The sequence below is a fragment of the Panthera tigris genome, chromosome F3 (assembly GCF_018350195.1).
Source record: "Panthera tigris isolate Pti1 chromosome F3, P.tigris_Pti1_mat1.1, whole genome shotgun sequence".
In the NCBI taxonomy this organism is placed as follows: Eukaryota; Metazoa; Chordata; class Mammalia; order Carnivora; family Felidae; genus Panthera; species Panthera tigris.
The window spans coordinates 55,412,441-55,426,056 of NC_056678.1; the positions used below are offsets into that span (position 1 = coordinate 55,412,441).

Genomic DNA, 13,616 nt, shown 5'->3' on the forward strand with positions numbered 1-13,616 from the left:
TTGTACACAAAAGTGTTTTAAGTACAGGGTTATCTGTAAAGCATTCATTAAAGCATTACTTCTTTTTAAAAAGTTTTTTTTTTTTTTTTTTTTTGAGAGAGAGAGAGAATGAACGGGAGAGGGGCAGAGGGAGAAGGAGAGAGAGAATCTCAAGCAGGCTCCATGCCCAGTGTGGAGCCTGATGCAGGGCTTGATCTCACGACTTTGTAGAGATCATCATAACCTGAGCCAAAATCAAGAGTGGGACACTTAACAGACTGAGCCACCCAGGTGCCCCTAAAGCATTATTTCTAACAGGGGGGAAAAAAAAAACCAAACCCTGAAAGTAACTTGTATATATTTGTAACTAATCTGGCTAAATAAATTAAGGCATATACACATGATGGAATATTAAGTAGCAGTTTGTTTATTTATTTATTTATTTATTTATTTATTTATTTTAATGTTTATTTATTTTTGAGACAGAGAGAGACAGAGCATGAATGGGGGAGGGGCAGAGAGAGAGGGAGACACAGAATCCGAGGCAGGCTCTAGGCTCTGAGCTGTCAGCACAGAGCCCGACGTGGGGCTTGAACTCACGGACCGTGAGATCATGACCTGAGCCGAAGTCGGACGCTCAACCGACTGAGCGATCCAGGCACCCCACGTAGCAGTTTAAAAGTGAAAAATTTTAGGGTTTCCTGGGTGGCTCAGTCTGTTAAGTGGTGGACTCTTGGTTTCAGCTCAGGTCATGATCTCATAGCTTCGTGGTGGGTTCAAGCCCCACATGGGGCTCTGCACTGACAGTGTGGAGCCTGCTTGGGATTCTCTCTCTCCCCCTCCCCTGCTTGTGCTTTCTCCATCTCTCTTAAAATAAATAAGTACAATTTTTAAAACAATAAATGAAAGTGAAAAATTTTATGCCTAATGACATAAAAAATTCAGAGACAAATTAAGTTTAAAAAAACAGCTCACAGAAAACATATAATACATTTGGTATGAAATGTTTATGCATACAGAGAGACATAGGAGCTGAAATCATAGATAAGAAACTGTTAACAGTAATTAGATTTTGAGAATTGGAAGATAGGGAAGGTTGAAATGGTATAATTTTTTCTCTGTATTTTTCCATGTAGTTTACAATTTTATATTAAATATTGGGTATTCATTATAATTTATAAAGTAAACAGTAAATAAATAGGAAAAAAAATATCCTAAGGCAAAAGTTTTCTTCTGAAAACACAAAATTAAACATATAAAATAAGTGACCATGAAGATGTAACTGATACAAAATTTGCCTTGCCACCGTGAAAAATTAGAAAACTGAACAAAATATGTGGAAAATTACTTTTAGACATTTTGATACAACAGACAGTGTAGGATTGTAATCTCTTAGTGAAAGGAAACAAATGAGGTTATCTAGACAGTTACTCCCACTTTACGCGTGGCAGTGGTTTCTGAACAAAATTCAAACTCAACAGCATAGTGTTCATATTGTCTAGCATCTGTTCCTAAATTAGTAGTAGGACAAAAATACAGCAAACTGTGACCTACACCCAGGAGGAAAAACAGCCAATTAGTAGAAACAGACCCAGAAATACAAAGATGATACAATTAGCATATAAGGTGTTTTAAGTAGCTTTCAAAACATGCATAAAGACTTAAAGGAAACTATATGCATAATGAGTTAAATGGAAATAAGAAGATGAAACTTTAGAGATACAAAGCAGATTATCTGAAACAAAAAAATTCAGATGGATTTAACATCAGATTAAAATCCTGCAAATAAAACATTAGTGAACTTGAAGACTTTACAAATACATATTGTTGAGTAGAGCAGTATATAGAAGTTAATTAGATCAAATTGGTTAATAAGTGTTGTTAGGGTCTTTTATATTGCTGTTGATTTCCTATACAGTTGTCTTATTAATTATTCAGGGAGGCATGTTGAAATATCTAACTCTTACTGTGAATTTGTCTCTTTCTCCCTTTAGTTTTGTCAGGTTTTGCTTCACATATTTTGAAGCTCTATTATTAGGTGCATACTCATTTAGGATTATTACATTTTCCTAATAAATTAACCTTTTTATCATTATAAATATTTTATGCGTGATAGTTTTTTATCTTAAGTCTACTTTAAATGTCAAAATTATTTTAAACTGTAAAACTATTTGAATAAAATGAAACAATTTTTTTTTTTTTTTTTTAAATTTTTTTTTTTCAACGTTTTTTATTTATTTTTGGGACAGAAAGAGACAGAGCATGAACGGGGGAGGGTCAGAGAGAGAGGGAGACACAGAATCGGAAACAGGCTCCAGGCTCCGAGCAATCAGCCCAGAGCCTGACGCGGGGCTCGAACTCACGGACCGCGAGATCGTGACCTGGCTGAAGTCGGACGCTTAACCGACTGCGCCACCCAGGCGCCCCTAAAATGAAACAATTTTGAGATGCCATTCTTTCCTGTATGTGTGTGTATATATACACACATATACGTGTGTGTATATATATATATATATATATATATACATATATATACATATATACATGTATACACATATATACATGCATGTAGGTATTTAAAACTACTGAAATAATCTGAAACTTATAAAAAGTTCTAATGCAATACAGGTTTTTTTTCTCATAAATCATATGATGGTAAGTTGCAACCTGATGGCCCATTGTCCCCCAAATTTTTTCCACTTAAAGACATTGTATAACTATAATTCCACTTTGAAAATCAAGAAATTAACATTGATACATTTCTATCATCTAATCTTCAGACTCCATTCAAGCTTTGAAGTTGTTGGAATAATGTTATTTATAGCAAAAGAATCCTAAGTGTCTTATCTCCTTAGTTATCTTTAATATGGAACATTGTCACGGTCTTTCTTTGATTTTCATAACCTTACTACTTTTGAAGATCAATTATTTTGTAAAATTTCACTCAATTTGGATCATTCTGATTTTTTTTTCCTCTTGATTAGACTCAGGTGATGTATCTTTGGCAGAAATATCACAGAAATGATGCCATAATCTTTTTTATATATTCTACCCGGTACTACATAATTTTTATTTGTTTCATTAGTGATAGTCTTTATTTGGATCATTGACCAAGATAATTTCTGCTAGGCCCCTCTACTATAATGTTCTCTTCCCCCACCCCACTTTGTGTTTAGTAGGTATATTGTTTTTAATGTTTATTTATTTTTAGAGAGAGATTGTGACCTGGGGAGGGGCAGAAAGAGAGGGAGAGAGAGAATCACGAACCATGAGATCATGACCTGAGCCAAAATCAAGAGTTGGGTGCTTAAATGACTTAGCCACTCAGGTGCCCCCAGTAGGTATTTTTTAAAAGCAAGTAATTTGAAGCTGTGCATGTACTCCGTTCCTCATCAAACTTTCAATGTATTTATTTACTTATGCACATCATTATGGACTCATTGGTTCCTATTCAGTGGGTTAACATCACTTTTACTACTTATGTTTATGCTACCATTGTCCCATTCTTTCACAATGGGAGCCACTAGAAGCTTATCACTGTACCCTGATCATCGCAATGCTTTCTTGCTTTCTGACACAGAAAAAATGGGTTCCAGGCTCATCTTTTTCTTTTCCTGCCCTGGATCTGGAGTCATCTATTTCTTCAAGGAGCCCTTGCTTCTTTTAATGAGTGCCCTGCTGTTGGGTTGCTGCTCTCAGATTTTCTTAAGTGGACAGAGTTAGAAAATATGTGCATGTATGCATTTGCATGCAGTTTACGTCCGTACTGTATTCATCCATCCGTCTGTCCACCTACCCATGTGTGTGTTGAAATCCATAAGTTTGCGTTGACAATTTCATTTCAAATCCAGCACCATGTGATTCACTCTAGTTTATCTCCCTTTCCTTTCCTTTCCTTTCCTTTCCTTTCCTTTCCTTTCCTTTTTTTTTTTTTTTTTTAAACACTGAGAAACTGGGCTCTCATTATCCTTAATATATTGCTTAAGTTGATCAATTTTCTGTAATCAAACTCCTGTCACCATAACTGCCCTCTCTTTTATGGACACCCTTTTCATGTACTGTGGGCTCTACCTCTCCATGCTGGACCTGTTCATCAAACTGGATACTCTTTTCATCATTCTTGGGTTTTGATTCTCTGTTCTGGCTGCCCTTCCTTGCAGAAACTTTCTTCACCTTTCCTTGACACCTAAACACTTAGACATTCTCTCCATAGGAACACTGTCCTTAGTTTGTGACATCCTACCCCAGGCTGCCCTTTCATGTGGATGTCCATCTTAGCCTACAAAGGCTTAGCCAGGACAATGTGACTCCCCATCCCCCAACACTCCTGTCCCCTCTACCACAGATTCCTGGTTTCTTTGCCCACTGCCAATTTCTTTTGGACTTAATTGTTCAGGAAATGAAGAGAAAGTAGAGGGAAAGGGTAGAAAAGTAAATAATAAAACATTTTGCAAATACATTATAAATCTGCATGTTAACTCCTACTTTATGATCTAATACATATGTATTTATGACTCATTATTCATTGAGCTGTGAAATAATAATGAGGACCATTAATGAAATCAAAACATGGCTTCTAGATTCTAAAATGTAGTTCTGTTTTTCAACAAGTAATTATTGACCTCTTATTAGGCACATGAGTGATAATTAAAGCATAAAGTGTAGATCAAACATAGTTTCTGCCTTTAAGGAGCTTGACATCCTTAACACCTAACAGTGAAATGATATGCAAAAATTATTTTACATAATCAATATATTTTATAATACAGGTCAGCTAATACTGGAATTTTATTCCTAGTATTTAAAATAGCTAAAATTCATATGATAATGAGAAGCAAAGATGATTGGGTTTTTAATCTAGTTTTTATTCAATAGCTAGTACACATAGGTCAGACTATCACAGTAAGGTGATATATAAAATGCGTATTTTTTGCACATTACGAGAAATATATTTAACTACACATTTTTTCATTTTCTGTTTATTGTCAATTAATTTCTAGCCACTAATGATACACATGAATATAGTGTTATCCAGGGTTATAGTACTTATTTCTAGTTGATGATGAAGTGACTGGAAACTTCCAGCTTTTTCTCAATGTTTTATTACATTCCTGGTAATACTTTTGGTCTTTCATCATTATTAATTCATTTAGTATTCATTGTGATAATACTGATCATAATAAATTTATTTCAAATTCATGTAGATGTCATATTTTATTCACTGCTATAGGATTTTCATTGTAATTTGGAACTAATTAATATACCATTAAAATAAAGTGTTACCCACATTTTTCATTTTAAACATAAAAAGTCTAGCAGTTCATGACATATTGTATGAGTATTCAGCATCCCAGTGGTAACCCAAGTATCTGTAAATTTCATTTTTAAGCAGTTAAAAGAAAAGCAACAGAAAAATGTGTATAGAAGTCGAATTACAGCATATAAGTTAAAACGTAGCAGTACATTAACTACTATTTTTTAAAATATTTCCCTTTAAGATGTATAGTTCTTATTAGTATGATATAATATCTGTGCTTATATTTATATGTGTTAGTGTTTGTAACTCCAAAAGAGAGAATTTAATCTTCTTCTTGACTATGTATTACATGTTAGCATTAATACCAGGCGAGATTAGAAAGCAAAATGGATCATTTGATTGCTTATTTTCTACATTCTAATGACAATTATATAAGTAAAGGGTAGGATCAAACTATACATTAGTTAAAAGGAAGTATTAGGTGTATCTGTAAATCTTGCTCAATTTTTTTCTACCTGTTTTGCAAAAGTAGTCACTTGTTGATTGTTGGTGAGGGAGGAAAAACAAGTGCTTTCGGTAATTTAAATAGAGTATATTAAAAAGAAGGAAAACAGAAAACATCTATAATCATATTAAATGTTAATGGTTAAACAGGGTTAAGAAACCATGAGAAATAACCATTATCATGAATTCTCCTTCACATCAGCCTTATCGAGTACAATTATTCTTTCCTTTTTCCCACTCTGTCATCTTTGAATTGCCTGCTCTACTGGACACTGTGTTGCTGGATCATCTCTGTTGTTGCCATGAATGATATTTCATATCCTGCACTACCACATCCTCTCTTTCAGGCTAGGATAAGATTTGAGAAAACAGAAGATTCTCTCCGACCCTGCAACTCCTTGAAACATTGACCTTATTTTCATGACTTCTTCACAGTATTTGACACTAGTCAGTCATGGTCCTTCTTCCTGATACCCTTCCATTAACTTCTACGACAATGCAAAGTACTTGTCTCTTGTAATTGCGCCTTATTTTTCCCTTCCTTATTTAACATCCTTAAGTTTTCCGAGTTTCTAATTTATATAAACAAAAATCTTCTGTTTGTGTTCAAAGGCTGAATTACTTCCTACCAGCAATTTAATGAGTTCTTCTTCCACTAATTCTTACCAACACTTGGTATATCAGAAATTTTTGGTGTTTAGCCCTAGATCGTGATGTCTTTTCCATCTTAGTCTCAGCTTATTTTGTTTTAAGGAGATTGGTGCTCTTTTATGCCACAGAATTTTAATATTATATTTGAAAATGGCTTACCCGCATTCTTCCTTTTACCTTTTTTTCCCTTCTTTTTTTTCCTTTTTATTTACTTTCTATCTCCTGTTTTTATCCTTCCTCCCTCTCTTCTCCTTCAGGCACAATGATGGTTAAGAACCCAGCCTCTGGAGCCAGACTACCTAGGATCAGATTTCAGCTCTGATGCATATTAAGACCTTGGACATATCCTTATACCTCTGTCTGCCTTAGTATCTTCTTCTGTGAAATGGGGATACTCTTTCAGTGTCGTGAGTAAGTGTAGTGAGGGAAGCTTGTGAATGGCAGTCTTCACAGGGATTGAATATGTCTGTAATAGGTATGCCATTCCCTGAGAGAAAGCAGCTTTGGGAAGACAAAGGTTGACTGTTAGGAGAAACATCAATTAACTCAGGGGCCACCGGGAACGCATGTGGGACAAAATGGATTCGATTGCTGACTTTGAGATTTTAAAGTTTAGTGGAAAGCCCATCATTAAACAGCACAATATATGGTTGTGTTAAATATTATAAAGAGCTATGAAGATGTTTAATAAAAAGGCTTAATGTGGTCTGAGGAGTCAGGGAAGGCTCCGTGGAGGAAAGGACGTCCGGCCATTCTATTTACCATGTGGAGCACAATCCAAGAATATAGTTTATATGTGTCTCTGCTATAATGTTGTACATGTGGTGTAAACATAAAACCATAATCAAACTTTTTCTTCTAATTGTCTAGTGTGTCCTCTTCACCTTACTCATTGGTGTGAATTTTCTCCACTACTCTTTTTCACATCTGGGTCACTGACTGTTGCATAATCTTTGTTTTCTTTCTTTTTTTTTTTTTTTTTTGTGAGTCCTATACAGTCTGCTTTTTAGGTAACTCTCCTGCTTCTCTAGAACTATAATCCATCCGCTCCAACTGTTTGCCACCGACAGCTTAATTGCTCATCCGATTTTCTTTCTGTTAGCCAACATCATAGTATTGTCTAAGAATTTTATTGTTTGAGGTTTCTTCCCCCCTTCTATTTTTTGTTTATGAAATACACAAATTTAATGAAAACTATATATTTAAGCTAGCATATCATGACCAAAAAAAAAAAAAAAAAAAAAACCCGAAAACCAAAAAACCTGTGCAAAGAAACATTATTTTGAGAGAATTAAAAAAAAAAAAAAAAAAGTCAGAAATAAACAATTAGCCATTCTTTATTCATTCAGCAAACATAAAGTGCTAATTAGGTGCCAGCCAGCATTCTGGGAAAGAAATTCCTCTGTGGTGCACAGTACTTGCCTTCAGCAATATCACTTTATGCAGTAGGGGTGGGCAGGGAGAACTGGAATGACTGGCAAGATTAAGATGGAAATCTGTCTTGACGAAACCTTATTTTGCTGTAAGTCAGTGCAGTCTAACAACTGAATTTCTTGTCTCTTTCTAAACCCTATGGCCCTGCCCCCTGCTTGAACTTACATGGAGTTTCTGAGAATTCTATCTAGACTAGGCATTCTGTGATGGATTCATTTTACTTAGAGGCAATTCATTTAACTGATGCATTGAGTGCAATATGCAAGCATTTTAATCTTGCCTGATATGTATAGTGGCATTCAAATAGTAAATTCAAGTAATTATGTTTTTAAAATAATGAAAACATGCACGTTGCCATTTTTATTTCCTTATAAAAATCACTGGTAAATTAATAAGTTGCAAAGTAGTGATTATAAAATTAAAAAAAAAAAAGTAAACTTGTTGATAGCATATGACCTCTCAGAGAAAGGTTAACTCTAAAAATATAGCTCATTATTTCTGAAATGCTTTATTTAGTATTTTAATTTTATTTAAAATGACATTTGAATTGTAATTATCATTTTGGAAGAAATTAAAGATTAAGTTTAACAGGTTGATTTGCTTTGGAATTATATTAGTCACTAATGAAATGCTTTAACAATTTCCTTTTAGTGCTGTAGATGTATTTAGAAAAAAGGAGTATGATGCAGCAGTTAAAATCCAGAGCTGGTTTCGAGGATGTCGAATTCGGGCATACCTCAGGTATGTGATTTTTGTCATAGAAACGTCAGATATATCATAAAAATATATTCCTCAGAAAATCTAATTTATTCATGTAAGTGCTCATTGCAAATAAGCTTTCATTTTACTTGTAATGAAGTTAATAAATTATATGATGCCCTTTTGGTTTTTTCTTACACATCAGAGCACTAAATTATATTGACCATATCTCTACTTTAAAAAATTCTCAATATCCTAAATATACTAGATTAGATTTTTTCTTCACATTCCATAGGATGTGACAAATGACTGGACTTGTATTTATAGGAATGAATTCACTGCTGAGAAAGCAAAAACAAAACAAAACAAAAAGGAAGCTATTCCAGTCTTCTCCAACATGTTGATATGTAAAGGCAAATGATGCCGGAATGCTGCCATGCTGCTTTTAAAGAGACAGAAATTGATCCCTGCTTATCTTCAGTGCTCAAACTTTCCTTCAGTCTCTTACAATTCCAAAAAATACTGCCCGGGATAAGGTGGAGGAAGAACATGCCTCGTATGTAAAAACTCACTCAGATGGCGAGCTGGGGATTATGATGTATAGTTCCTTCTATTAGCTAGTAGGAGCCAGACTTGAAGTTTGGGCACTATACAAACTAGGAACATGGCGGCAAAGAGACTATTTTCTTTAATTGAGAAGATTAATAAGACATTAGCTTGGATAGACTGGGTAATATAAGGTGAAAGAGGAAGTGTTTCTCGACCTCGAGAACTATTTCTAAGTACTTGAAGTGACTCACATCGATAGTGCCCGACTTATTTCTCAACATGTTCCTTTGACCAGTTTTATAGTCTTACATTCAGAAATATTTCCAAGAATTAGTACTGAAGAATAATTGAAATTTAAAAATGTCTAATCGTAAGCTCAAAAGGAATACTGAATATTTATCTCTGCCTTTTTTTCTACCTCAAGAAATGAAGAATTCTACTGCAGAATGATAGTTCTACTTTTTAAAAGTACACCATAAACTTGGCTTTGAATTTTATTTCTTGAATTATAGAAAGGTATAGTCTAAGAAAAAAATTAAGGGTGAATCTGGTTCCAGGAAAGCATACTAATAAGTGTATGTTTTTCACAGGTATTTACACAGAGTAGCAACTGTTATTCAAAAATGTTGGAGAGGTTACTTAGGCAGACAACATTATCAACTAATTGTGAAGGTAAATATTATAAAGTTTCTATATATTAGCATTTGAATCATACAGTATGCTGTTAACTTACTCGCTTCAGTCATTTACACGCAGTTTGAAGTTATTGGTAATGAATAATTATGTAAGAACAAAATGGTTTTAAATTTTGGAATGAGACCTCTTCTGAGAAGCCTTTTCTGATTTTCCATGGGAAATTAATGACTCATGGGGCACTTGGGTGGCTCAGTCAGTTGAGTGCTCAACTCTTGATTTCGGCTCAGGTCAGGATATTGCGAGTTTGTGGGATCGAGCCCTACTTTGGGCTCTGGGATTCCTGCTTGGGATTCTCTCTCCCTCTCTGCCTCTCCCCTGCTTGCTCGCTCTTTCTCTCTCTCTCTCTCTCAAAGTAAATAAACATTAAAAAAAGAGTTAATGGGGGCGCCTGGGTGGCTCAGTCGGTTAAGCATCCGACCTCAGCTTAGGTCATGATCTCACAGTTTGTGAGTTCGAGCCCTGCCTCGGGCTCTTTGCTGACAGCTCAGAGTCTGGAGCCTGATTCCGATTCTATGTCTCCCTGTCTCTCTCTGCCTCTCTCTCTCTCTCTCAAAATTAAATAAACATTAAAAAAAAAAAAAAAACAAAAAAAGAGTTAATGACTCATTTATTTGTACCCGAACTACAAGAGATACTTGATTTTTGGTAAAGTACCTTTCACAGCGTATGCATTTATTTGCATTTATTTGTTGATGATTTCCTCTAGTTTCTGGATCGTGAGCTCTTTCTAAGTAGGCACAGTAGCCTGTTCATGTTTGGACTGTCGACCTCTGGACAAATTCCTGTTCCATAACATAGTGAATAAACATTTGTTGAATTGAAGTGCCCAAAATCAGTTCCACCAAATATAAAAATAAGGCACTTTCTCCTTGTGCTGCTTACCTTTGACTATTATTGGCTGTTGGGATATTTTAAAGATTTGCCTTAAGAAATGCACTATACCACAACCATCTGTATCCATGATAGCCTTGCAGAAGTATATGATAGCATGCCAACATCTACTTCGTTCAGCTAAGACTTTTAGGAAATGAAGAAAAAAAAAAATTTAATCTTTTTTAAATGTTTATTTGTGATAGAGAGACAGAGACAGAGTATGAGCAGGGGAGGGGCAGAGAGAGAGGGAGACACAGAATTCAAAGCAGGCTCCAGGCTCTGAGCTGTCAGCACGGAGCCCAATGCAGTTTGAACTCACTCACTGTGAGATCCTGACCTGAGCTGAAGTCGGAGGCTTAACCAACTGAGCCACCCAGGCGCCCCAGAGAAAAATATTTTTTTGATAAAAATGAGAAAGTTTTTAACCAGTACCCTACTTCATTTACTTTTTGGTTTGTTACTGTTTTCAATTGTGATTGTTTGTTTTTCATTTATTCTTGATTAGTTGCCTCTAAGTGAAATTAAAAGATGTAAATAGGAAAAGATAAGAATAAGGTGAAAATGTTTATTCAACACATTTATGAGCTAAACCTAGAAGATAGTCACTTCAGTCCCTACACCTGCACATATTTCATAATAAGCTTCTCTAAATAACATGATTTTCTCAAGTTAAGTCCCTATACTTCTACTAATACTGTATGTTCCTAGTTAATTAATATATGTCACTTAAGTTCTTAAAATCCACCAAAAGACAAGTTTATTCTTTTAGCTCAACTGATTAAATAAACCCACTCTCCTGTCTATAACAAATGTAAAAGGCTTCTCATTAATCTCATCAGTTGTTAGCATGGGTTTCCTGTCTGGAACGCTAATCTCTTACATCATTGACATTTCAGACTGCTTAAAAAGTAATTTTTAAAAAATATTTATTTATTTTTGGGAGAATGAAAGCAAGGGAGGGGCAGAGAGAGGGGGGCAGAGGATTTGAATTGGGCTCTGTGCTGACAGGCTGACAGCAGTGAGCCCGATGTGGGGCTCTAGCCCATGAACTGTGAGATCACGACCTGAGCCAAAGTCGGATACTCAACTGAGCCACTCAAGTGCCCCAAAAAAGTAATTTTTAAATTTTGAAATAATTTCAGATTTACAGAAAAGTTGCAAAAATAGTCCAAAGAGTTCCCATATATTCTTTGCTTTATCGTTTTCTCTCTTGTTTCTCTCCCTACATGTTGTTTTTTTTTTTTTGTCTTTTTTCTTTATGAATACATGTCATTAGTTATTTTGAATCATTTGAGACAAAGTTGCAGAAGTGATGCCCTTTACCTCTATGTTTTTGAGTGGTGTTTTCTACCATAACCATACTAAAATGATCAGAATCAGGAGACCATTATCTGTATAATGCTGTTAGCTAATCTATACACTGTATTCATATTTCATTGATTGTGCCAGTAATGTCATTTTTGGACATATTTTCCAAGATGTTACATTGTGCTTAATTGTTGTGTTTCTTTAGTCACCCGTGCTTAGCCTGTGGTTGCCTTTGATGACTTTGATGTTTCTGAAGAGTATAAACTATTTTTTAAGTTACTTCTCAATTTTGGTTTAATTATGTGTCTTTATTTTTAAGATTGAGGTTATGCATTTTTATCAGGAATACATCTCAATACATAATATTAGGAGCATGATGTCAGTTTATCCCATGATAGCTGATGCTAACTTTGATAATTTAAAGTGGAGTCACTCACACTGTAGACTTATTGTATCTTATGAGGGGATATTTCAAGACTGTGTATGTATATCTTCTTTCTCATCAAGCTTTTTTTTTTAAAGTTTATTTATTTTTGAGACAGAGGGAGACAGAGCATGAACGGGGGAGGGGCAGAGAGAGAGAGGGAGACACAGAATCGGAAGCAGGCTCCGGGCTCTGAGCCATCAGCCCAGAGCCCGACGCGGGGCCCGAACTCACGGACCGCGAGATGGTGACCTGAGCTGAAGTCGGACGCTTAACCGACTGAGCCAGCCAGGCGCCCCTCATCAAGCTTTTTCATACTAGGTTTAGCATTCAATGATGGCTTTGGTCAGAATCAATTTTTATATTTGTTAAATAGCAATTTTCTAACTCTGTCATTCCTTTTACATTTACTTGTTAGCATATTAGTATAAGAAAGAGCTTTTTTTGGTCCTATTTTTTTAAATTGTTTACATCAATGTGATGTTCATGCTCAAATTGTTCAGCATGAACAGAAGCTCCGTCAAACCAACTTTTAATAGATTCAGATTGCTTAGAGGGGATGATCAAAAAATTATTTTTTCATGGAGTGCTGAGTGATTAAAGTATTTTTTCATGGAGTGCTGGGATCTTGATCCCATTATTCTTTAGTGGTTGGGGATCTATATCAATGTATAGACAAAGCAATGAAGTAGACCTATATGCATATGACGTTCCATGAACATTACTGACTTAACTTCCATTGTTGTAATTACTCACAAGCCACTAGTCAGAAGGTTATGAATTACTGAGACCTCTTTTTAATCAAATACACAAATACAAACATTTCAGTGACTATTGTTAAAGTATTCATCTTGGGAATCTATATTTATTCTAATGATGCTGGAGTTGCTAAAAAAAAAAATCTTAAAAAATTCATATAATGAGCCATTCTAGAAAATGTGTCTTGTTACTTTAATGTCTTAACTGAGTTTGGTCAAAAAAAGTATTACTCATGGAGCGCCTGGGTGTGTTAGTCGGTTAAGCATCTGACTTCGGCTCAGGTCATGATTTCACAGTCTGTGAGTTCGAGCCCTGCAATGAGCTCTGTGCTGACAGTTCAGAGCCTGGAGCCTGCTTTGGATTCTGTGTCTCCCTCTCTCCCTGCCCCTCCCCAACTCGTGATCTGTCTCTGTCTCTCTCTCTCTCAGTCTCTCTCTCTCTCTCTCTCAAAAATAAATAAACTTAAAAAGAATAATTAAAAAA

General features: G+C 35.2%; 1 protein-coding gene across 5 annotated transcripts in view; it reads left to right on the forward strand.

Annotated features, from left to right (window-relative positions):
- The window catches only part of SPATA17 (spermatogenesis associated 17), a 197,907-nt gene that overhangs the window by 3,187 nt on the left and 181,104 nt on the right, over positions 1 to 13,616 (forward strand). For all 5 annotated transcript variants that reach the window (XR_006214212.1, XM_042976891.1, XM_042976890.1 and 2 more), the window contains exons 2-3: positions 8,477 to 8,566; positions 9,664 to 9,745. Coding sequence is in view for 4 of the 5 variants with exons in the window: in XM_042976891.1 (XP_042832825.1) it covers positions 8,477 to 8,566; positions 9,664 to 9,745 (172 nt within the window). In the remaining variant the exon portion in view is untranslated. The remainder of the gene's footprint in view (positions 1 to 8,476; positions 8,567 to 9,663; positions 9,746 to 13,616) is intronic.